The sequence below is a fragment of the Ranitomeya variabilis genome, chromosome 6 (genome assembly GCF_051348905.1).
Source record: "Ranitomeya variabilis isolate aRanVar5 chromosome 6, aRanVar5.hap1, whole genome shotgun sequence".
NCBI lineage: Eukaryota > Metazoa > Chordata > Amphibia > Anura > Dendrobatidae > Ranitomeya > Ranitomeya variabilis.
This window is the reverse complement of record NC_135237.1, coordinates 547,122,303-547,148,709: the sequence shown is the minus strand read 5'-3', so window position 1 is coordinate 547,148,709 and position 26,407 is coordinate 547,122,303. Positions and strand designations below refer to the sequence as shown.

The 26,407-nt window shown below is 43.4% G+C and overlaps 1 protein-coding gene across 3 annotated transcripts in view; it reads left to right on the top strand.

Moving 5' to 3' along the window:
- The window catches only part of ASAP1 (ArfGAP with SH3 domain, ankyrin repeat and PH domain 1), a 220,630-nt gene that overhangs the window by 170,528 nt on the left and 23,695 nt on the right, over positions 1 to 26,407 (top strand). For all 3 annotated transcript variants that reach the window (XM_077271238.1, XM_077271236.1, XM_077271237.1), the window contains 5 exons: positions 1,922 to 2,022; positions 5,203 to 5,272; positions 20,670 to 20,757; positions 21,583 to 21,631; positions 22,616 to 22,779. In XM_077271238.1, the coding sequence (XP_077127353.1) occupies positions 1,922 to 2,022; positions 5,203 to 5,272; positions 20,670 to 20,757; positions 21,583 to 21,631; positions 22,616 to 22,779 (472 nt within the window). The remainder of the gene's footprint in view (positions 1 to 1,921; positions 2,023 to 5,202; positions 5,273 to 20,669; positions 20,758 to 21,582; positions 21,632 to 22,615; positions 22,780 to 26,407) is intronic.

Below are 26,407 nucleotides of genomic sequence, written 5' to 3'. Positions count from 1 at the left end.
TACTGCTCACTATGTACAAGAATATAACTACTATAATACTGCCCCTATGTACAAGAATATAACTACTATAATACTGCTCCTATGTACAAGAATATAACTACTATAATACTGCTCCTATGTACAAGAATATAACTACTATAATACTGCTCCTATGTACAAGAATATAACTACTATAATACTGCTCCTATGTACAAGAATATAACTACTATAATACTGCTCCTATGTACAAGAATATAACTACTATAATACTGCCCCCTATGTACAAGAATATAACTACTATAATACTGCTCACTATGTACAAGAATATAACTACGGTACTATAATACTGCTCCTATGTACATGAATATAACTACTATAATACTGCCCCCTATGTACAAGAATATAACTACTATAATACTGCTCACTATGTACAAGAATATAACTACTATAATACTGCTCCTATGTACATGAATATAACGACTATAATACTGCTCCTATGTACAAGAATATAACTACTATAATACTGCCCCTATGTACAAGAATATAACTACTATAATACTGCTCCTATGTACAATAATATAACTACTATAATACTGCCCCTATGTACAAGAATATAACTACTATAATACTGCTCCTATGTACAATAATATAACTACTATAATACTACTATAATATAACTACAAGAATATAACTACTATAATACTGCTCCTATGTACAAGAATATAACTACTTTAGTACCGCCCCTATGTACAATAATATAACTACTATAATACTGCCCCTATGTACAAGAATATAACTACTATAATACTGCCCCTATGTACAGGAATATAACTACTATAATACTGCTCCTATGTACAATAATATAACTACTATAATACTGCTCCTATGTACAAGAATATAACTACTTTAGTACCGCCCCTATGTACAATAATATAACTACTATAATACTGCCCCTATGTACAAGAATATAACTACTATAATACTGCTCCTATGTACAAGAATACAACTACTATAATACTGTCCCCTATGTACAAGAATATAACTACTATAATACTGCCCCTATGTACAAGAATATAGCTACTATAATACTGCTCCTATGTACATGAATATAACTACTATAATACTGCCCCTATGTACAAGAATATAACTACTATAATACTGCGCCTATGTACAAGAATATAACTACTATAATACTGCTCCTATGTACAAGAATATAACTACTATAATACTGCCCCTATGTACAAGAATATAACTACTATAATACTGCCCCTATGTACAAGAATATAACTACTATAATACTGCCCCTATGTACAAGAATATAACTACTATAATACTGCTCCTATGTACAAGAATATAACTACTATAATACTGCCCCTATGTACAAGAATATAACTACTATAATACTGCCCCTATGTACAAGAATATAACTACTATAATACTGCTCCTATGTACAGGAATATAACTACTATAATACTGCTCCTATGTACAAGAATATAACTACTATAATACTGCCCCTATGTACAAGAATATAACTACTATAATACTGCTCCTATGTACAAGAATATAACTACCATAATACTGCCCCTATGTACAAGAATATAACTACTATAATACTGCTCCTATGTACAAGAATATAACTACTATAATACTGCTCCTATGTACATGAATATAACTACTATAATACTGCCCCCTATGTACAAGAATATAACTACTATAATACTGCGAATATGTACAAGAATATAACTACTATAATACTGCGAATATGTACAAGAATATAACTACTATAATACTGCTCCTATGTACAAGAATATAACTACTATAATAAAGCTACATGTAGATGAGATAATTGTCTCGTAGTAGTGTTAATCCTCATCTCTTTGGAATATCTTGGTCCTGTTGATATTTTGTGTTCCGTGTATAATTGTTTTTTCGTTATTTCTAGGACTCTCAGAGCAGGCAGGGAGGATACAGTATGCACCAGCTCCAAGGGAACAAGGAGTACGGCAGTGAGAAGAAAGGCTACCTGTTAAAGAAGAGCGATGGGTAAGGTCAGGACTTTCCACATCTGATGGACCTTGTGTGTCACCATGGAGCTGCAGTAGCCCCAGCACCTTGATGTGTAGTATGAAGAGTCTCCTCTGTGCTGTGTCCTTTTATCATGTTATTATGTTTATATGGTGCCCTGATAATTACCAACATGAGCTGCAGCACTAGATTCCTGCATTGATTGAATGAGATCCTGAGATTTGTAACTGCTCCAATGAATTAAGGGAGCAGCTACTTGGCAGGAATGGCTGCACTGATTTGTAATGTCCCAGAGATTCTCATTTGATTTTGGCGTTGAGGAATTTTTTAGGACAGTCAGTGACGACTTCATTCCGGATCTGACCACACATGTTGGCCACATAAGGCCTGGCGTTGTGTTGGGGCTGCAGGAACTTAACGATGGTTCTGGGCATCTCGGTACCTGTGACTATCATTTGGAGGTCTGTAGGACCATCGCTGACCCACGTCCAAGCCAATTATGGCTGACGATATTGCAGGCAGCATTACGTTCACCGTACCACCTCCAGACTGACATTTCCTCAGCGTGAACCTGCTCCATGTATTTGTGCCATTTGTGACACTACTCTGTCCTCCTTCTCCTGGACCTGTCCTCTGCCTTTGACACTGTAGACCATTCCCTTCTGCTACAGATTCTCTCATCTCTTGGCATCACAGACTTGGCCCATCCCCTGCAGACTGTGAGCTCTTCTGGCCCCCAGGTGCCTCTGGTAAATCATCACCAAGATGGAAGTTCTGAAGGCACACTGGGGACTCCAGGAGCTTGATCTCTGCCATTAGCGCCCCTCCCTGGCTGCTGTTACTGTCCTCCCCAGAGCCAGCAGAACTGCGACGAGATGTGAATGTCGCCTGCCCTGCAGGGACCTCGCCACAAGTGGCCTGCGGGTGACTTTGCAGGCTGCCAGGTGGGGCATTCTGCAGGTCATCATCCTCCTCCTCATCCACCTGGCTCTCAGGCTGCAGCCCCATCTGCCTTTGCTCTCTGTTATCAGCCATTTCTCTGAATCGGTCTTCATTCTGCAATTTTTCTTTAAATGGTCCGCTTTTTTCTTGAATAAACGCTTTTCTTACCTCCAGATCATTAATTTCAAGCTTCAGCCTCTTTACCTCCGCCTGTAATTGCCTCTTCCTGGGTTTAGAGGCACCTGCAGCTTTGGCCCTTGTGCAGCGCAGCTCCTCCCGGAGCCTCCTCAGGGTCTTACTTGCCTCTTCATAATCACGGAGGTGGCTCATGACCCGGGAGGCATATTTGGACACAGACTCCCAGGGTTTCAGCAGCGCCCAACCCTCCTCAGTGAGGTCGGCCTCACCTCTGTGAGCACTCAGCTTTCCTCCAGAGTTACATCCTGTATTATACTCCAGAGCTGCACTCACTATTCTGCTGGTGCAGTCACTGTGTACATACATTACATTACTGATCCTGAGTTACATCCTGTATTATACTCCAGAGCTGCACTCACTTTTCTTCTGGTGCAGTCGCCGTGTACATACATTACATTACTGATCCTGTACTGATCCTGAGTTACATCCTGTATTATACTCCAGAGCTGCACTCACTATTCTGCTGGTGCAGTCACTGTGTACATACATTACATTACTGATCCTGAGTTACATTGTGTATTATACCCCAGAGCTGCACTCACTATTCTGCTGGTGCAGTCACTGTGTACATACATTACATTACTGATCCTGAGTTACCTCCTGTATTATACCCCAGAGCTGCACTCACTATTCTGCTGGAGCAGTCACTGTGTACATACATTACATTACTGATCCTGTACTGATCCTGAGTTACATCCTGTATTATACTCCAGAGCTGCACTCACTATTCTGCTGGTGCAGTCACTGTGTACATACATTACATTACTGATCCTGAGTTACATTGTGTATTATACCCCAGAGCTGCACTCACTATTCTGCTGGTGCAGTCACTGTGTACATACATTACATTACTGATCCTGAGTTACATCCTGTATTATACTCCAGAGCTGCACTCACTATTCTGCTGGAGCAGTCACTGTGTACATACATTACATTACTGATCCTGAGTTACATCCTGTATTATACCCCAGAGCTGCACTCACTATTCTGCTGGTGCAGTCACTGTGTACATACATTACATTACTGATCCTGAGTTACATCCTGTATTATACCCCAGAGCTGCACTCACTATTCTGCTGGTACAGTCACTGTGTACATACATTACATTACTGATCCTGAGTTACATTGTGTATTATACTCCAGAGCTGCACTCACTATTCTGCTGGTGCAGTCACTGTGTACATACATTACATTACTGATCCTGAACTACATCCTGTATTATACCCCAGAGCTGCACTCACTATTCTGCTGGTGCAGTCACTGTGTACATACATTACATTACTGATCCTGAGTTACATCCTGTATTATACCGCAGAGCTGCACTCACTATTCTGCTGGTGCAGTCACTGTGTACATACATTACATTACTGATCCTGAGTTACATCCTGTATTATACCCCAGAGCTGCACTCACTATTCTGCTGGTGCAGTCACTGTGTACATACATTTCATTACTGATCCTGTACTGATCCTGAGTTACATCCTGTATTATACCACAGAGCTGCACTCGCTATTCTGCTGGTGCAGTCACTGTGTACATACATTACATTACTGATCCTGAGTTACATCCTGTATTATACTCCAGAGCTGCACTCACTATTCTGCTGGTGCAGTCACTGTGTACATACATTACATTAGTGATCCTGAGTTACATCCTGTATTATACTCCAGAGCTGCACTCACTATTCTGCTGGTGCAGTCACTGTGTACATACATTACATTACTGATCCTGAGTTACATCCTGTATTATACTCCAGAGCTGCACTCACTATTCTGCTGGTGCAGTCACTGTGTACATACATTACATTACTGATCCTGAGTTACATCCTGTATTATACTCCAGAGCTGCACTCACTATTCTGCTGGTGCAGTCACTGTGTACATACATTACATTACTGATCCTGAGTTACATCCTGTATTATACCCCAGAGCTGCACTCACTGTTCTCCTTCTACAAACCAACTGTATGTGACAGCTCACACTGGCAAGCTATATTTACGCTTGTTGTGGTGTAGATGTTATTTCTGTAGATGACGGTGAATTGTTTTTGTCTTTTCAGTCTGAGGAAAGTTTGGCAAAGAAGAAAGTGTATGGTGAAAAACGGAATCCTCACAATATCGCATGCCACAGTAAGTAGCTCTGTTAGCGACATTCTTTCCATTGCACAATCTTTTTTTTATCAGAAGAGTTTCCCCTCACATTAAGCTGATTACGACCGTCTTGCTGTTTTGTGATATCGCTATAACCGCGTGCAATCCAAAATAAATCTCCCCAAATGGAAGAATAAAAGATAAAAAAAAACAGATAAAAATCATTTTTCCGTCCAAAAATACATTTTCCTCTATCCACAATAATAATGTAACCCGAGCATCGGCAGACACACCGTCAACATCACTGGACAGCGAATGTTGGTAAGGGGTCCATTGCTGGGAACTCTTCAATAAACATGAACAACAGCAAAATTGTAAAAAAAAGGCTAAAAGCTGTATGGATAAATAGAAAATAATATATGTGTATAGAAAAAAAACTGTGTATACAGTGGGGGAAATAAGAACTCGATACTTTGCCGATTTTGCAGTTTTTCCCACCTACAAAGAATGGAGAGGTCTGTAATTTTTATCTTCTTCAACTGTGAGTGTCTGAATAAAAAAAAAGCAAAAACAGACAATCACATTGCGTGATTTTTACATTATTAATTTGCATTTTATAGCATATAATAAATATTTGATACAAAAGAAGAACCGAACTTAATATTTGGTACAGAAACCCTTGTTTGCAGTTACAGACGTCAGACGTTTCCTGTAGTTCTTGACCAGGTTTGCACACACTGCAGCAGGGATTTTGGACCCCTCCTCCATACAGGTCTCCTCCATATCTTTCAGGTTTTGGGGCTGTTACTGGACAGCATTGAGTTTCAGCTCCCTCTAAAGATTTTCTATTGGGTTCAGGTCTGGAGACTGGCTCGGTCCTTCCAGGAGCTTGGAATGCTTCATACAGAGTCACTCCTTTCCTGGCTATGTGGTTTTGAGTCATTGTCATGTTGTAAGACCCAGCAACAACCTATCTTCAATGGTCTTAAAGACAGAAGGAGGCTGTTGGCCAAAATCTTGCGATACTTGACCCCATCCATCTTCCCTTCAATACGGTGCAGTCATCTTGTCCCCTTTGCAGAAAAGCACCCCCATAGTATGATGTTTCCCCCACCATGCTTCACTGTTGGTACGGTGTTGTTGCGGTTATACTCCTCCTTCTTCCTCCAAACATGACCAGTGGAGTCAATACCAAAAAGTTCTATTTTGGTCTTATCTGACCACATGACCTTCTCTCATGCCTCATCTGGATCATGTGATCCAGATGGTCATTGTTGAACTTCAAACAGGCTTGGACATGTGCTGGTGTTATCAGGGGGAACTTGTGTGCACTGCAGGATTTTACCTCATGACTGTATAGTGTGTTACTAATGGTAATGTTTGAGACTGTGGTCCCAGCTCTCTTACCATTATTGACCAGGTCCTTCCATGTTGTTCTGGGCTGATTCCTGACCTATCTCAGAATCATCCTTACCCCACGATGCAAGATACTGCATGAAGCCCCAGACTGGGGAAGATTGACGGTCATCTTGTGCTTCTTCCATTTCCTAATAATTGTGACTACAGTTGTTGCCTTCCCACCAAGCTGCTAGCCTATTGTCCTGTCCTGTAGCTCATCCTAGCCTTCTGCAGCTGTACAGTTGTGTCCCTGGTGTCGTTAGACAGCTCTTTGGTCTTGGCCATGATGGAGAGGTTGGAGTGTGATTTTGTGTGTGTGGACAGGTGTCTTTTATACAGGTAACGACTTCAAACAGGTGAAATTAATACAGGTAATGAGTGCAGAGTAGAAGGCTACTTAACGAAAAACTAACAGTTCTGTGAGAGCCAGAAATCTTGCTGGTCGGTAGTTGATCATGTGATGAACTCGCACCTCGCCACCCACCTGATAGCACTATTACATCAGAGGGATCACGTGGTATGGTCTCCTCTATCACCAACGTGACGTTCTGCACCCCCTGGGGACACGCAAGGTTATCCTGGCACAGTTTTACACAGACACCCGTCCACGTGGACCAGGGAGGCACGTGGAGTTAGAGGATGTGGTCCCCGTAGTCGCTGACGTGACACCACTCTCGCCCTGAACCCCGACTGGCTGAGTTGCCCCTTTCACTAGCACCAGTGAAACAGTGTCTGGTTAGCCCTGTAGGACTGCCACCACTTCCTTGTAAGTCCTGTCCGTTAACGGGATGATATCGGGCCAGAAACCAGCCCCGGTAGCATGGAAAGTTAAAAACGAGAACACGGATGTTTGGATTCATGGATGAAAATAAAAGAGCAACCCAAGGTTAAATTATGTATTAAATCACCTCAATGCACACTGGTCAATACCCTATATAAACAATGGTTATTCATATACTATGGTCAGATATGCAAATGCAGGTGAAGTACTAAAGGTACCGTCACACTAAACGATATCGCTAGCGATCCGTGACGTGGCTAGCGATATCGTTGAGTGTGACAGGCAGCAGCGATCAGGATCCCACTGTGTTATCGCTGGCTGGTCGTTGAAGAAAGTTCAGAACTTTATTTGGTCGTCAGACCGGCATGTATCATCGTGTTTGACACCAAAAGCAACGATACCAGCGATGTTTTACACTGGTAACCAGGGTAAACATCGGGTTACTAAGCGCAGGGCCGCGCTTAGTAACCCGATGTTTACCCTGGTTACCAGTGTAAAATGTAAAAAAAACAAACAGTACATGCTCACCTTCGCATCCTCCGGCGTCCGCTTCCCACACTGACTGAGCGCCGTAAAGTGAAAGTGAAAGTACAGCACAGCGGTGACGTCACCGCTCTGCTGTTAGGGCCGGCGCTCAGTCAGTGGCAGGAAGCGGACGCCGGGGGACGAGAATGTAAGTATGTACTGTTTGTTTTTTTTTACATTTTACGCTGGTAACCAGGGTAAACATCGGGTTACTAAGCGCGGCCCTGCGCTTAGCAACCCGATGTTTACCCTGGTTACCCAGGGACCTCGGCATCGTTGGTCGCTGGAGAGCGGTCTGTGTGACAGCTCTCCAGCGACCAAACAGCGACGCTGCAGCGATCGGCATCGTTGTCTGTATCGCTGCAGCGTCGCTTAATGTGAAGGTACCTTAAAGATATAAGCAGATGAATTATGTTAATAACCTGTTTGATGTTTGACCATGTGTGCTGGGCCACATGGGGGCATGGGCTGCCAGCTGGTTCCTGTTCCTTCCAACGTGTTACTCGTCGTGGCGCCCTTTAGAAGTGAACAGAAAGTATGATGAGAGAGAGAGCACTTGGCCTTGCACACAAGTATTTAACTCCTAGATCAGTCCCTTCAATCTACCCCAGTGAGGGGCCTTATCCTTCTCCCTTGGATATTTAACGCTAAAACTTCGATGTTTATAACTGTAAACGATCATAACTTCCCAACGGAAGGTCATAGTGGTGGTTCTGGCTCTATTGGTTCTGCCAGGACCCCGTTAAACTTGGAGACCAAACACCGCTTCACTGCTTGGCTTCTACTAGCCGCTTTGCGTATCTCCCAACCCTGGGATGCTAGAACAGATTGAGACCCTGGAAGATGTTCGTACCGTTCAAGGGATCTCGAAAATGTAGCCAATATATGGCTAGGTTGTACCATAATTTCATATTCTCCTTATGAAATCATATCTGACTGGACAAAACAGTTGCACAGCGTGGGCTTCACAGGAAGTCACCAAGCATGAGCTTGGATACTAGCTGGTGTGACTGGACCACCTGCTGAGCCAGGTGTCTTGTTACAGCTACACATGCTGAAGGAGGATTGTAAGCTGCCATTAAATCCCCCCATATCCTTCACACATGCCAAAAAATGCAATTTAAGTATTTAAAAATCATACAATGTGATTTTCTGTTTTTTATTTTTAGAATGTCTCTCACAGTTGAAGTGTACCCACGATAATAATGGCAGACCTCCCCATTTTTTTAGGTGGGAACACTTGCAAAAGCAACAGTAAATCAAATACTTACTTTCCCCACTGTTATATATATATACGGTAATATATATGTGTGTGTGTGTGTTTGTGTGTATATATATATATATATATATATATATATGTATATGTATGTATATATATATATATATATATATATAGATAGATAGATATAGATATAGATATATATATATATATATATATATATATATATATATATATATATATATATATATATATATATATATATATATATATATATATACTTTTACGTGTTTCCAAAAATAAGACTTTGACATTGATTTTCAGGCCACCAGTTTACGTCCTGATGTAAGTTCCAGGATTTTCTTTTGTGGGAGTGTCACTTCCAGTAGTATAGGCTGGATTTGAGGTCTGTATGTCTCTCTCAGGCATATAGGCTGGTTGTGTATCCAGGGGGCTGCCAGCTGTCTTCATTAGCCCATATGTCAGCACATTTTCTATCCATTCCATATATATATATATTTATTTTTTTACGTTCCGTGTGTGTGTGTGTGTATATAATATACATATATCACTAAAGAAACATGCAATGTGAAATATTACAAATCTTAAGAAAATGAAATAAGCAAACAGATCTAAATCTTCTTTTATTTTTGCTCTGCATCCGTTCCTTTCTTTGTTCTCTTTCTTTTTAAACCACAGTTTGTACATTTTTTTTTCAGTTTTTTATATAATTGTCGATGATATTTCCAACTTTCAGGAATAGATATGTGATCTCGTCTGTGGCGTTTGCCGTGTTTAGGCTGAGATTTCAAAGCAGAAGCAAATAAATCTGCTCGTCTGAACGTATCACATGGTCCATGAAAATGTATTTCCCCGCGTTTCTTTGCCATCTCGTATGAGCAGCTGACGCGAGCTGGCAGACGCTCGGGCCTGACAACAATTAGCCAGGCAGTCGCACGAGTCGGGGCGCTGATACATGCTCAGTAAGCAGCTGCCCCTGTGGATGGCATGTGGCGGGGTCCCGTCTTCTCACTGTTGTGCCAGCGCCATTATCTGCTGTGGTATTAATCAGACAGTGACAGCGTGAGATCTCACCAGTATAGGGCGTGTGAAAACTTATTCATAACACCCGCATGCAATTTACATGTTCTGTCCTACACCTGACGCTTTACATAGTGACCTGTGCATTGAGGACTCATGCACACTCAGCTGAATCGAGTGTGCATGTATATGGGATAGTCAGAAGGTATAGCTTTTCTTGTTTGCCCCATCCAATGACTTGATGACCTCTTATCCATTCCTTCTTTGCCAATGACTGCCGGGGCGCCAATCTAGCCACTCTACTGCATCAATCGCTTCCTCAGGGCTTGTCCCAGTCGTCGGTACATCAAATTGGGACAATATGGACCTTGCATTACCTGGGCAACGAACGAAAAGTGATCTTAGAGCAATGGTGGCCTTCATATGGATAACCCACAGGTCACCAGGCTCTACTATTATGAGCGAATCTATAGGACCTTATACAGAGAAAAATCATCAGAAATTCAAGCTTGAATGTGAGGTGCCGCAGATCTACACAAGGATTAGGGTACCGTCACACAGTGCAATTTTGATCGCTACGACGGCACGATTCGTGACGTTCTAGCGATATCGTTACGATCTCGCAGTGTCTGACACGTAGCAGCGATCAGGGATCCTGCTGAGAATCGTACGTCGTAGCAGATCGTTTGAAACTTTCTTTCGTCGCTGGATCTCCCGCTGTCATCGCTGGATCGTTGTGTGTGACAGCGATCCAGCGATGCGTTCGCTGGTAACCAGGGTAAACATCGGGTTACTAAGCGCAGGGCCGCGCTTAGTAACCCGATGTTTACCGTGGTTACCAGCGTAAAAGTAAAAAAAAAAAAAACCGTACATACTCACCATCTGATGTCCGTCAGGTCCCTTGCCGTCCGCTTCCCACTCTGACTGTCTGCCGGCCGGAAAGTGAGAGCAGATCACAGCGGTGACGTCACTGCTGTGCTGTGCTCTCACTGTATGGCGGCGCTCAGTCAGAGAGGGAAGCAGACTGCAAGGGACCTGACGGACATCAGATGGTCAGTATGTACGGTTTGTTTTTTTTTACTTTTACGCTGGTAACCACGGTAAACATCGGGTTACTAAGCGCGGCCCTGCGCTTAGTAACCCGATGTTTACCCTGGTTACCCGGGGACTTCGGCATCGCTCCAGCGCCGTGATTGCAAAGTGTGACCGCAGTCTACGACGCTGGAGCGATAATCATACGACGCTGCAACGTCACGAATCGTGCCGTCGTAGCGATCAAAATTGCACGGTGTGACGGTACCCTTAGTCTCTTGGGTCTCGTGGCATTTGCATGGGGAAGTAGCATGCTATTTATTCTCGCTGATGTATTTTTATATAAACTATAAATTCCATTTTTAAATTATTTATACATGTGTTTTAGTAATTACATTAAATAATAATAATAATAATAATAATTTTATTTATATAGCGCCAACATATTCCGCAGCGCTTTACAACTTATAGAGGGGACTTATACAGACAACAGACATTACAGCATAACAGAAATCACAGTTCAAAACAGATACCAGGAGGAATGAGGGCCCTGCTCGCAAGCTTACAATCTATGAGGAAAAGGGGAGACACAGGAGGTGGATGGTAACAATTGCTTTAGTTATTTGGACCAGCCATAGTGTAAGGCTCGGGTGTTCATGTAAAGCTGCATGAACCAGTTAACTGCCTAAGTATGTAGCAGTACAGACACAGAGGGCTATTAACTGCATAAAGTGTATGAGAACATGATGGAGGAACGTGATTATGTTGTTGTTTTTTATTAATAGGCCACACAGGGATAATTAGGTTAATGCGTTGAGGCGGTAGGCCAATCTGAACAAATGCGTTTTTAGGGCACGCTTAAAACTGTGGGGATTGGGGATTAATTGTATTAACCTAGGTAGTGCATTCCAAAGAATCGGCGCCGCACGTGTAAAGTCTTGGAGACGGGAGTGGGAGGTTCTGATTATTGAGGATGCTAACCTGAGGTCATTAGCAGAGCGGAGGGCACGGGTAGGTTGGTAGACTGAGACCAGAGAGGAGATGTAGGGTGGTGCTGAGCCATGGAGTGCTTTGTGGATGAGGGTAGTAGTTTTGTACTGGATTCTGGATTGGATGGGTAGCCAGTGTAATGACTGGCACAAGGTAGAGGCATTAAAGTAGTGAAATTGCAGTTTCAGTCTGAAATCTTCATTCCCTCATTCATTTTCAGACCACCTATATTGCAATTTACAGTCTTATCCAAATTTCAACTTTTTCTCTTGTAGAAGTGTCTCTCCCAGTAATATAGGCTGGATTTGAGGACCGATTGTCTCTCTCGGTAATATAGGCTGGATGTGAGTGCCTCTTCCTATAATGCAGTCTGGATATGAGTTCATAGTGCCTCTCCCTATAATATAGGCCGTATTTAAGATCTGAGTGCTTCTCCCTGTAATATAGGCAAGGTGTGAGGACTGAGTGCCTCTCACTGGAATATAGGCTTAATGTGATGTTTGAGTGCATGTCTCCATAATATGGGCTGGATGTGAGGTCTGATTGTCTCTCCATAGTATAGGCTATGTGTGAGGTCTGAGTGCCTCTCCCTGTAATATAGGCTGGATGTGAGCTCTGTGTGTACCCAGAGTGCTGCTGTCTGCATTAGCTCGTATGTCAGTACAGCTTCTATCCTGCTCTTATTTCATTCTCTCACTCTTCAGCAGCAAAATGGCTGAACATTTTAATGACGGCCATCTAGAAAGTTGCACTTTGCTATTAGCTAGTAAATGAAGGAAAAAATAAATTGATGCGATTGTACACAAAACCGTAACCGTTCACATTCATGGGTAATAACATGCACCATTATTGCCAAAGGACAGCTTGGCTAGTTTTTGTTCCCTTTCCACATTCAATCCCTCGTAGGGATTATAGTCCTGTGGATGTTTGATAAAATTGTTCTGTTAGGCGTACTCCAACATGAGGTGTGGACCCCTTTTTCCATGAGTCCATCACCTATCCTACCTATATAGTAAGTATACCCCCACGTTAACCATTGGGGGCTATGTATTCAAAATCCGGCCAAGAATTTACATATTTGCTTGGGCGTTTTTCTGCTTTTCGCCTGTTTTTTGAGGATTTCCTCCCACTCTTGGTTAATTAGTGCCGTACTGGTTAATTGTCGTCCTGTGACTTGTTCTCAGTAAGAGGAGGGGGCCGTAATGGGACCCTCGCAATGGTTCACGGTGGCCACAGATGGACTTTACCGCCTTGTCGTTTACTCTTTGACTTTTTACACCACATTTTTTGTTTTTCTCGCTAATCACACGTTGCGCCGTCCGATGCTTACCTTTAATTATGCATTAACTACACGCCGGGATAATGGGCCGTATTACACAATGAAGGGAATGGCCGGAGCTCTGATTTTGTTTTTCCACCGATTTAAATGAGGACCTGGCACCTGACTGGTTACCACCGAGGCAATATCGCCTGGTTCAGAACACTGCCCTAGCCCGTATAACAAATCTTATCATAGAAATTACATTTCAAGGGGTCTTTTCTTACAGTTTTCCCTGCATTCAGCCGATCAAGCAGATCCTGCAAATATGTGTACGGTATGCACCTGCCATTCTAGTGAGTGGACATCAGTGGAGTACAGTCGTGGTCAAAAGTTCTGAGACTGACACAAAGTTCACTGCTTCTGTTTACATACCTGCAATTTGCTTTAAGCCTTGATTGTTATGAAGAGTGATCAGATAAATTACTAAAAAATAGCATTAATTCCTTGCCATGAATCTTAGTTCAGTCGCGATAAAAGAAAAACATTTTCACTGAATTTCAGTCCTGCCACAAAATGACCAGCGGAAATCATGTAAGTGATCTTGTAGTTGGTTTAGGAGAAAGTGTTAATAAGGACAAGGTAGCTGATGTCACTGTATCATGTGGTTGCTCTTATAATTCAGATTGGTTGATGGAAATTATTGTATTTTCTGTTAACCATGGTTTTGCATCAAATAGGGCTTTACAGTCAAGGACATTGCTGCTTGTAAGATTGTCCCTAAATTAACCGTTTATCAGATCATCAAGATCTTAAAAGAAAGAGGTTCAGTTGCTGTGAAGAAGGCTTCATGGCACCCAAAAAAGTCCAGCTAGTACCATCTATAAGAAAATTCAGCTACGGGATCGGTTCAACACCAGTGCAGAGCTTGCTCAGAGATGGCAGCAGGCAGGCGTCAGGACATCTACATGTACAGTGAGGCAGAGCCTTTAAGAGATCCTGGTGACAGGAACAGCAAAAAAATCAACTTCTCTGCAAGGAAAAGATCAAGAACAGATTGACATTGTGCAAGAAGTACAGGGTTCGGACTACAGAGGGCGGGGTAACGTTATTTTCTCTGATGAAGCCCCCTTCAGACTTGAAGAGTGATTTCCAGAGAAGAAAAAGTGGCGCTACCATGAATCCCGTGTCTGCCAGTAGTAAAGCCTCCTGAGGCCATTCATGTATGGGGGCTTCTCATCCATGGAGGGGCTCACTTATAATTTTGTATAAAAACACAGCCATGAATAAAGAACTGGATCTACACCTCCTCCAAGAGCAACTTCTCCCATGATCCAGGAGCAATGTGTGGTGCTGATGCTTTGTCCAACATGATGGAGACCACTAAGTGGCTCGGTGAACCAAATATTGACATTTTGGGTCCATGGCCAGGACACTCCCCAGATCTCAGTCCTATTGAGAATGTGTTGTCAATCCTCATAAGTGTGGGACCTCTGTGTAGGGTGACCATATGCCCAAGTAGAACATAAGAAACTGGCTCGTCCAATGTACAATGAAAGCTCTAAAACTTTCTAATACCGTTGTGTGTTCCTTTTCATTGTCACTGCTTGCTGTCAGTGAATGTAAACATTTAGAAACTCTAAATATAAATGTAGCGGAGTTGTGTGTTGGGACGAGTCTGCATCTATGTAAGTCGGGAAGGGTGAGATTTCAGTTTCTAGGAAGGTTCCAACGAGCAAGCTGAGGTCTTAAAAGTAGTGAAGAAATCAAACACTTGAAAAAAGTCCCACAATTCTCCTCAAACTATTATTACTTCAACTACAAGTCCCAGCATGTCAAGAAAGTTAGACTAGTGTAGCGTGCTAGTATTTGTAGTTCTACGATATCTGGAACATTGAGCTTTACAGCGGCCGGCATAATGTAGGCAGGCCTAGCTTGGCATAGTGCGAGAAATGAGTGACACAAAGTTACCGAACACTGATTGGTTGTCAATGAGCGCTAACAAAGGGGTTACTGGATACTGATTGGTTGACAGTGAGTACTAACAGAGGGTTACTGGATACTGATTGGTTGGCAGTGAGCGCTAACAGAGGGTTACTGGATACCGATTGGTTGACAATGAGCGCTAACAAAGGGTTACTGGATACTGATTGGTTGACAATGAGCGCTAACTGAGGGTTACCAGACACTGATTGGTTGACAGTGAGCGCTAACAGAGGGTTACAGGATACTGATTGGTTGACAATGAGCGCTAACTGAGGGTTACCAGACACTGATTGGTTGACAGTGAGCGCTAACAGAGGGTTACAGGATACTTATTGGTTGACAATGAGCGTTAACAGAGGGTTACTGGATACTGATTGGTTGACAGTGAGCGCTAACAGAGGGTTACAGGATACTGATTGGTTGACAATGAGCGTTAACAGAGGGTTACTGGATACTGATTGGTTGACAATGAGCGCTAACAGAGGGTTACTGGATACTGATTGGTTGACAATGAGCGCTAACAGAGGAAGTAAAGAGCAAAAGTCATGCAGGATTATATGTTCTGAGCTTGGATGGCTGACAGGCATGAGCTCCTAGAGAAGTAATATGGCAGAAAAGAAACTAGCTAGAAGAAAAGTCTGGAGCACTAATGGCTGCGCTTCACAAGACTGTTCATACCGCCTGATGCGTAGGAGTAAAAATATGGCTGCTAGGTTGAGTCTAGTACTGCAACTTTGCTTCATTGGAGTGATTTGTACTGAGTTGCAGTTCCACACACAACCTGTGGACAGGAGTGGCGCTGCTTCACGTGCAGACCTGCCATTTTATTATATTGCTGGATTGCTTTTTTAATGCACATAGAGAGTCATATTTTCATTCTTGGCTGGATGTTCATTTTACTGATCACCGCACAAAGCAAATTAATGTTCATAGAATGCACCACCATTGGGCACACGTGTATTCTGCCAACCATGACAGGCGGGCAGGACGCTTTACAGCTGCCACTCTAGATGGTAATATGAAATACATTACAATCAACTTTATTCCCTTTGATTTTCTTGCCGTCCTCTCTCCATATTATTACTAATGACCCATTTACTGAACAGTATCCAGAATTTTGCTTGTCCGTTCATACCATGGGCGACCGCTCCCTTACAGTAATGACTGGCTGGGGCACTTGAAGTGGTGAAGCTGCAGTGCATTTCAGGATGACATAAGGGCAGTGTTGGTGAATTAGTAGGGAGCCCACCATAGCCCCGCACTAGGTGATAAAACAGGCCTTGTTATGTGGACCTTCCTTGGGGTACACTACGGGATATCTGTAGCAGTAATCATTATACAGTACATTGGGGGTGGTCACTATGAGAAACATCAGAGGTGGCCACCATGCGGTCCATCAGTGATGGGTACTATGAGGAACATTGGCCATGGCCACCATGCAGTCAATTAATGATGTGTACTGTGAGGAATATTGGCCATGACCACTATGCAGTCCATCAATGATGGGTACTATGAGGAACATCAGTGGTGGCCACCATACAGTCATTCAGTGATGGGTATAAGTGAGGAACATTGGCCATGGCCACCATACAGTCCATCAATGATGGGAACTATGAGCAACATCAGTGGTGGCCACCATACAGTCCATCAATGATGGGTACTATGAGGAACATTGGCCATGGCCACCATGCAGTCCATCAATGATGGGTACTATGAGGAACATCCGTGGTGGCCACCATACAGTCCATCAATGATGGGTACTACAGTCATGGCCAAAAGTATTGACACCCCTGCAATTCTGTCAGATAATACTCAGTTTCTTCCTGAAAATGATTGCAAACACAAATTCTTTGGTATTATTATCTTCATTTAATTTGTCTTAAATGAAAAAACACAAAAAGAATTGTCCTAAAGCCAAATTGGATATAATTCCACACCAAACATAAACAACTGGGTGGACAAAAGTATTGGCACTGTTGGAAAACTCATGTGATGCTTCTGTAATTAGTGTAATTAACAGCACCTGTAACTTACCTGTGGCACCTAACAGGTGTTGGCAATAACTAAATCACACTTGCAGCCAGTTGACATGGATTAAAGTTGACTCAACCTCTGTCCTGTGTCCTTGTGTGTACCACATTGAGCATGGAGAAAAGAAAGAAGACCAAAGAACTGTCTGAGGATCTGAGAAACCAAATTGTGAGGAAGCATGAGCAATCTCAAGGCTACAAGTCCATCTCCAAAGACCTGAATGTTCCTGTGTCTACCGTGCGCAGTGTCATCAAGAAGTGTAAAGCCCATGGCACTGTGGCTAACCTCCCTAGATGTGGACGGAAAAGAAAAATTGACAAGAGATTTCAACGCAAGATTATGCGGATGTTGGATAAAGAACCTTGACTAACATCCAAACAAGTTCAAGCTGCCCTGCAGTCCGAGGGTACAACAGTGTCAACCCGTACTATCCGTCGGTGTCTGAATGAAAAGGGACTGTATGGTAGGAGACCCAGGAAGACCCCACTTCTTACCCCGAGACATAAAAAAGCCAGGCTGGAGTTTGCCAAAACTTAACTGAAAAAGCCTAAAACGTTTTGGAAGAATGTTCTCTGGTCAGATGAGACACAAGTAGAGCTTTTTGGGCAAAGGCATCAACATAGAGTTTACAGGAGAAAAAAAGAGGCATTCAAAGAAAAGAACACGGTCCCTACAGTCAAACATGGCAGAGGTTCCCTGATGTTTTGGGGTTGCTTTGCTGCCTCTGGCACTGGACTGCTTGACCGTGTGCATGGCATTATGAAGTCTGAAGACTACCAACAAATTTTGCAGCATAATGTAGGGCCCAGTGTGAGAAAGCTGGGTCTCCCTCAGAGGTCATGGGTCTTCCAGCAGGACAATGACCCAAAACACACTTCAAAAAGCACTAGAAAATGGTTTGAGAGAAAGCACTGGAGACTTCTAAGGTGGCCAGCAATGAGTCCAGACCTGAATCCCATAGAACACCTGTGGAGAGATCTAAAAATGGCAGTTTGGAGAAGGCACCCTTCAAATATCAGGGACCTGGAGCAGTTTGCCAAAGAAGAATGGTCTAAAATTCCAGCAGAGCATTGTAAGAAACTCATTGATGTTACCGGAAGCGGTTGGTCGCAGTTATTTTGGCTAAAGGTTGTGCAACCAAGTATTAGGCTGAGGGTGCCAATGCTTTTGTCTGGCCCATTTTTGGAGTTTTGTGTGAAATGATCAATGTTTTGCTTTTTGCTTCATTCTCTTTTGTGTTTTTTCATTTAAGACAAATTAAATGAAGATAATAATACCAAAGAATTTGTGTTTGCAATCATTTTCAGGAAGAAACTTGGGTATTATATGACAGAATTGCAGGGGTGTCAATACTTTTGGCCATGACTGTATGAGGAACATCAGTGGTGGCCACCATACAGTCCATCAATGATGGGTACTATGAGGAACATTAGCCATGGCCACCATACAGTCAATCAATGATGGATTCTATGAGGAACATTGGCCATGGTCACTATGCAGTCCATCATTGATGGATACTATGAGGAACATCAGGGGTGACCACTCTTCAGAACATAAGTGGTGGCCACTGGACAGTACATTGGCGGAGAGCATTGTGCGATACATTTTTGAGGCAACAGTAGCACCTGTAGGGGTTCTTGTGATGTTTGCTGTATTGTGCCATTCGAGGCTGCTCTATCGAGAGCGTTTGGAGCGGTTGTGCTTGCTGAAACCCTCACTTTCCGATGTAGCAGCTCAATGTCTCGTACATTACGTACATTTCTTACACTGGTTCCACTAATGTATCACAAAGTCCGTGCTGACAGACATATGGCACGAGGTTTTATTGAAGCGAATTATTCTCCTACGTAACTAAAGTCTTCTTTGATTTTTCACGGAGCCCAGGCTCCTACTAATACATTGTGCCGAGAAACCTTGGGGTAACCACAGGACATATCTCCACGTCCCTCATCTATCTGTCATCTTTATCCTCCGGGGATGAAATCTGTTGTTACATCATGGCTCCTAATCCTTTACTCCATGGAGGGGATTATAGATGATTTATAAAATAATACTGGGTGAATACTACAGGACTACCGGTGGTGCGTCAATATTTGCTCTGCCATTGTTCTGAACAGATGAACCCTGTGCTATGGCGTCTATTCAGGAAAGACTTGTAACGACTGTCACTACACGGATCACTTTCCACAAAGCAAACAGTGAGGTTAGCTTTATTAGGTAGCACATGGTGAGACGACCGATCCTGCACCAGACTTACAATGTGGCTCCATTTTTTATGAAACTTAATCCACATCTAATATGGAGTTACTATGTGATGACTTTGCTTTCCTCATCTTGTACCGATCTTGGGTTCCATCAGTTTTTCCTTCTACCTGCTGATCTCTCTTTACTTGCTGAATGGGCTTTCCCTGGTGTGATGTCACAGCTGTGTTCTGGCCAATCAGATGGCTTCAGTGTGCTGTTGCTCCTCCCCTTGCGTGAAGCTTCATCTCCCCCTCCTCCCCATCTTCTGTTACTATTTTGCTCTACATGGGAAACAATGTGTTAGAGAAGCTGTTTTCTGCAATGCCAGCTATTAACTCTTGATTTTTTTTTCCATGGCTTTTGCACGTTCTTAAGGTACGGTTCCCCATAAGCCCAACCGAACAAAGTACTCGTTATCTGAGCCCCCATAATGCGCTGCCCCCTCATAATAGGAAGCAAAACTGTAGGAATTAAGTAAAGCAAGTTAATACAGATTGTAATTACTTTACTTGATTTATCCTGTACGAATTGTGCAATACAGCGAATATGGCGCTGCAGAGCTGCGCTCACAATTAATTGAAACTCACTTTTTTATGTATTTTTTCCCGTGATGGCATCAAAAAATACAAAATTAAAAATGGCATCAAATTAAAACTTCATGTATAACATAACCAGAAAGTCTGGGATCACTTTCAAACTGGTGTGAACTGAAAAATTTAAAATATGCTTCGTTGTTTACAGGGAAAGTGTCCTAGTCCTGAACTGGTTACACTGGTTCTGTACTCCGTACAATTGCATTTTTATCTGACATTTCTGATCGTTTGAGACATTTTGGTAATGAGTGTCCTTACTATCCAGTCTCTGCCTCCCCGATCTCCCAGCAGCGCACTTTAATGTCGGCTCATTGTTTGATACCTATTCATTATTCCAGTCCAACAGGCCACCTGCAAAACTGAACCTGCTCACCTGCCAAGTGAAACCCAACGCCGATGAGAAGAAATGCTTCGACCTGATATCACGTATGTTCACTCTCTGCACTATGGTCTACATTTCATAAGTAAGCGGTGAATATAGAATAGACAGAAAAAGAGGAATAGCTGTAACATATATAATATTACTGACCCTGCACTGATCCTGAGTTACATCCTGTATTATACTCCAGAGCTGCACTCACTATTCTGCTGGCGCAGTCACTGTGTACATACATTACATTACTGATCCTGAGTTACCTCCTGTATTATACTCCAGAGCTGCACTCACTATTCTGCTGGTGCAGTCACTGTGTACATACATTACATTACTGATCCTAGGTTACATCCTGTATTATACCCCAGAGCTGCACTCACTATTCTGCTGGTGCAGTGACTGTGTACATACATTACATTACTGATCCGGAGTTACCTCCTGTATTATACCCCAGAGCTGCACTCACTATTCTGCTGGTGCAGTCACTCTGTACATACATTACATTACTGATCCTGAGTTACAGCCTGTATTATACCCCAGAGCTGCACTCACTATTCTGCTGGTGCAGTCACTCTGTACATACATTACATTACTGATCCTGAGTTACAGCCTGTATTATACTCCAGAGCTGCACTCACTATTCTGCTGGCCACTGTGTACATACATTACATTACTGATCCTGAGTTACAGCCTGTATTATACTCCAGAGCTGCACTCACTATTCTGCTGGCCACTGTGTACACCATCACTACGTCGTGCCCCTCCTGTGTAATGGTAGCACAGTACATGCTGATTATCCTCTAGATGTAGCTGATGGTGGTGATGATGATGGTGGTGATGATGATGATGTCAGTAATCCTCCTTCCTTTACCTCTCAGATAACAGAACCTACCACTTTCAGGCTGAAGATGAGCAGGATTATATCGCGTAAGTTTCTTTCCTATTGGACGTTTTTCGATACTTAGTGCAGTGCTGAGCGCAGAGCAGGACCTGGATCTGTCCCCGTGGCCCCCGAGGTTCTGCATTTCTGTCTCAGTCCTCTACAGATCTACGTCTGGGGTCAGTGTAGGAGCTCCAGCTGCATCGTGGGGGTGATAGATCATGCTCCCACCTCCCTCACCGCGCTGAGGACACTTATGGGGGTTGATGAAGACTCCTTGCACTTAAAGGGACGGCCTGAGTGATGTCTAGAGCAGGGATTCTCTTCGGAGCTCTTGTAGCCTCAGCGTCATCTCCTGCCCCTCAGTCTTTACACCAGGTGGGCCCCTTTATTTGCTGGTTCTCTTGATGCTCTTTTGTAGCGAAAAAATAATAATCTAGAAATTGGAGAAACTTTCATTGTAAAAGGATTAAAGGAGTGTCCAGGACTTGGTAATTGGGCTCTAGGAAAAGTCATAAATATCAGATCTGTGGGGGTCTGACATCCCGCTGATTGCAGCTCCCGCGACAGTGTATATAGTTGGGGCGGCACAGGTCCGTACGCTGCTCAGTCATCCTTGGATACTGCAGTCCGTTCCCAGTGAAGTGAATGGGAGCTGAACTGCAGTACCCAAGAGCAGCCACTACACAATGTATGGTGCTGTGCTGCCGCGACTATATCCAGTGGAGCGGGGGCTGCAGTTAGCGGGATGTCGGACCCCCACAGATCTGACATGACTTCTCCTAGGAACCAACTTCGAAGCCTTGGACAACCCCTCCTTAGTTCTCATTAGAAAATAAAAAGCCCGTATACCCTCGTCCCACCGTGAGGTCGCGCAAATGTCTGCTCCAGGTCTGACAATCACATGACATTGCTGTGCCATGGAAGCGCTGCAGCCGATCAGCTGTTTGCTGATTGTCTGCAGTGCTCATATTTTTTTGTTTGTTAACAAAACACCTTGTTCCCACATTTATTTTTCTTCTATTTATCAGCTGGATATCAGTTCTAACAAACAGCAAAGAGGAGGCGTTGAACATGGCCTTCCATGACGGTCAGAGCACTGGAGAGAGCAGCCTGGAGGACCTGAGCAAGGCCATCATCGAGGACGTGCAGAAGACGGCGGGAAACGAGGCGTGCTGCGACTGCGGATCAGCCGGTGCGTACCTGCTCACCTGTAATACTCCTGTAATTGCCGATACGGGACGTTACTCTTTCAGAGGGGACACAGAAGAGGACGCAGGTGGTCTTATTGGTAAATCAGTTGACTGCCGCCATCTTGAGAACGAGCCACTGGTGCTTTTTTTACGATGACACCATTGAACGGTGGTATAAAATGAGGATCGTTGGGGTCTTTCCCTTCCAGTACACATCCGTTCATGACATTCTCAAGTGGCCAACCCCTTTAAGTTTTAATTTTCTCTGTGTTATGTGTATAATACAATGCCAAAAGGGTTAATAGGTGGACAAACCCCAAGAGCAAATATGAAGGGTATTGTAATGGTAGGCTGAGATTTCGTGAGATCATCATCAACTAAGTGTTTAGTTTCCCCACAGCAACCCCACAGGAGAAATGAGGTATTACAGCGTCCATTCATATCACTGGTCTGTGCAATGCAGGTCGGGTCCTCCAGAGCGGGAGGTGATCCTGAACAGGTATATGTCGGGTATATGGAAGTCGTCTGATCGTCCATCCTGTGGTTCTCACTTTCTTCCCAGTCTGCCCATGTGGCCCAGTTACCATATAATTAGCGATATCATGGCCGCCTTTGTTCCGAGCTCTCGACAGTCTGAGATGTGCACGGCTCGCCTACCGAGACCTAAACGCCTATATTATTTGCACATTTTCTTCCCATAACATAGAAAATTCCACGAGTCGTGGCCGAGCAGGACGATAATTCCATAAATCCGAGAGCGTAGCGCTCATTCTTCACCGGGCCGGTATTATTTTCTATAGCTTAGTACTGTAATAACCATAATGAGTATAATTATCCCCCTGTAACAATGCTACCGGCACATTTACTCCTATGGACGTCACATCCATGGAAAGCGCGGCCGATAGCAGCATTACAATTCTGCAAATTTCCAATGTCATTTGTGTTACAATTTCCCACCACTGTCAGTGAATGGGGGGCATTTTCATACCCGTTCTGACCTACCACTGTTCATATATAGCCTCGGAGGACCCCTGACTAAGATAAGCCATGGCATTGTGATTGGTTTGGAGACCCCACCCATCATGAGCCATAAGGGACAGATGTCGTTTTGGAGCATCAATGTGCAGGATTGATCTATGAAGGTGTAATCCAGCCCTGTGTCCTCCTGATTTCTAGAACTGGTGGGAGTCCGATCTATCAGGATGCTAACACTATGCCATCCCTATATGTTTTCAATACCCCTTTAAGTGCAGATCTATAGACTAAGCCTCCCTGCTCTATTGATTTGCTGTGTGTCTGGTGCCACCTGCTGGATGAAAAGGTTCATTTACATTTTTCTGATCAGCATCATCTTTTTATGGCTATGCGACCTTGTCTGACACCCCGTCTTCTGATTCTGTTAAGAGTCATGTGAAGCGCAAAAAAAAATAAAAAATCGCTAAATATACTTTAAAGAAAACATAAATTAAAATTAAATCAAAGAAAAAGTGTTATATTATGTATCTCATTGGATATTAATTTTTGAGGCTAAATAATGATCAGAAATGCTTAGATAATCTTCTACAGATTGATTGTCCACCTGCCATGCTTTACACTGCAGCTCTCCTTTTTCTTTCTGCAGTGTATATGCTCCGCATAAGTTTACGTGGGAGCTGCAGGCTAGAATGGACTTTTTTTTAATTTTCTTAAGTCCACGTATTTTGAGCTAAAAATAATTTTTTCAATTGGGTTAAATTTAAAATGTTGCACCGTTCTCCGTCTGCAGCCTCTGTGCTACACTGCCTATTGCTGGCTGCAGAATGCGTTATCTTAGAATCCATCAGTGAGCTCACTAGGATGGCCTGACGGAGTGTTTGTAACTCTCTTCTCTGTCTTTTCTGAGCTCGTCTCCTCTCATTTTTAACCACAGACCACATCAGAGGCGAATGTGCAGGAAAACAAAGTCTGAAAAACACAAATAGTAAAAAAGGTTTAATGGAACCCAATTGCAAAAATAATTTTTCACCCAAAATACATGCATTGAAGTAAAATAAAAAAAGCCTTTTATTGTTTATCAGCTCCAAACAACTTATCCCCCAGTAAAGAAAAGAAAAGCTTTCCATGTAGCTGCCACCATGAGATGCAGTAAATATGGGTCTTGACATTCCCGTTCAGTATCCAACAAAGATATTCCGATAATCCCTCACACAACGGGACCTCGTGTGATAATGAATAGACCATCAAAATCGCCTTATATATAAATTATCTACTATATAATTGTCTAAGGGTCACTTCCGTCTGTCTGTCTGTCTGTCACGGATATTCATTGGTCGCGGCCTCTGTCTGTCATGGAATCCAAGTCGCTGATTAGTCGCGGCAAAACAGCCATGACCAATCAGCGACGGGCACAGTCCGGCGGCAAAATGGCCGCTCCTTACTCCCCGCAGTCAGTGCCCGGCGCCCGCTCCATACTCCCCTCCAGTCACCGCTCACACAGGGTTAATGCCGGTGGTAACGGACCGCGTTATGCCGCGGGTAACGCACTCCGTTACCGCCGCTATTAATCCTGTGTGTCCCCAACTTTTTACTATTGAGGCTGCCTATGCGGCATCAGTAGTAAAAAATGTAATGTTAAAAATAATTAAAAAAAAACAAAAAACCTGCTATACTCACCCTCCGTAGTCCGCCGAGCTGCTCACGCCGGCCACCATCTTCTGTTCCCGGCGATGCCTTGCGAAATTACCCAGAAGACTTAGCGGTCTCGTGAGACCGCTAAGTCATCTGGGTAATTTCGCAATGCATCCTGGGAACAGAAGATGGCGGCCGGCGCGAGCAGCTCGGCGGAGCTTCGGTGGATCCCGGCGGGTGAGTATATAACTATACTTTATTTTAATTTTTTTAACAGGGATATGGTGCCCACACTGCTGTATACTACGTGGGCTGTTAGATACCGCGTGGCTGCTATGTACTACATAGGCAGTGTTATATACTATGTGGGCTGTGTACTGCGTGGGCTGTGCTATATATTACGTGGCTGCTATATACTGCGTGGGCAATGTTATATACTACGTGGCTGCTATATACTTCGTACATGGGCTGGGCAATATACTACGTGACTGAGCAGTATACTACATGACTGGGCAATATACTACGTGGGCTGGGCAATATACTACGTGGCTGGGCAATATACTACGTGGCTGGGCTATATACTACGTGACTGAGCAGTATACTACATAACTGGGCAATATACTACGTGGGCTGGGCAATATACATACTACGTAGCTGTGCAATATACTGTGTGGCTCTGTGCTGTATACTACATAGGCTAGGCAATATACTACGTGGCTGGGCAATATACTACGTGGCTGGGCTATATACTACGTGACTGAGCAGTATACTACATGACTGGGCAATATACTACGTGGGCTGTGCAATATACATACTACGTGGCTGTGCAATATACTGTGGCTCTGTGCTGTATACTACATGGGCTAGGCAATATACTACGTGGCTGGGCAATATACTACGTGGCTGGGCTATATACTACGTGACTGAGCAGTATACTACATAACTGGGCAATATACTTCGTGGGCTGGGCAATATACATACTACGTAGCTGTGCAATATACTGTGTGGCTCTGTGCTGTATAC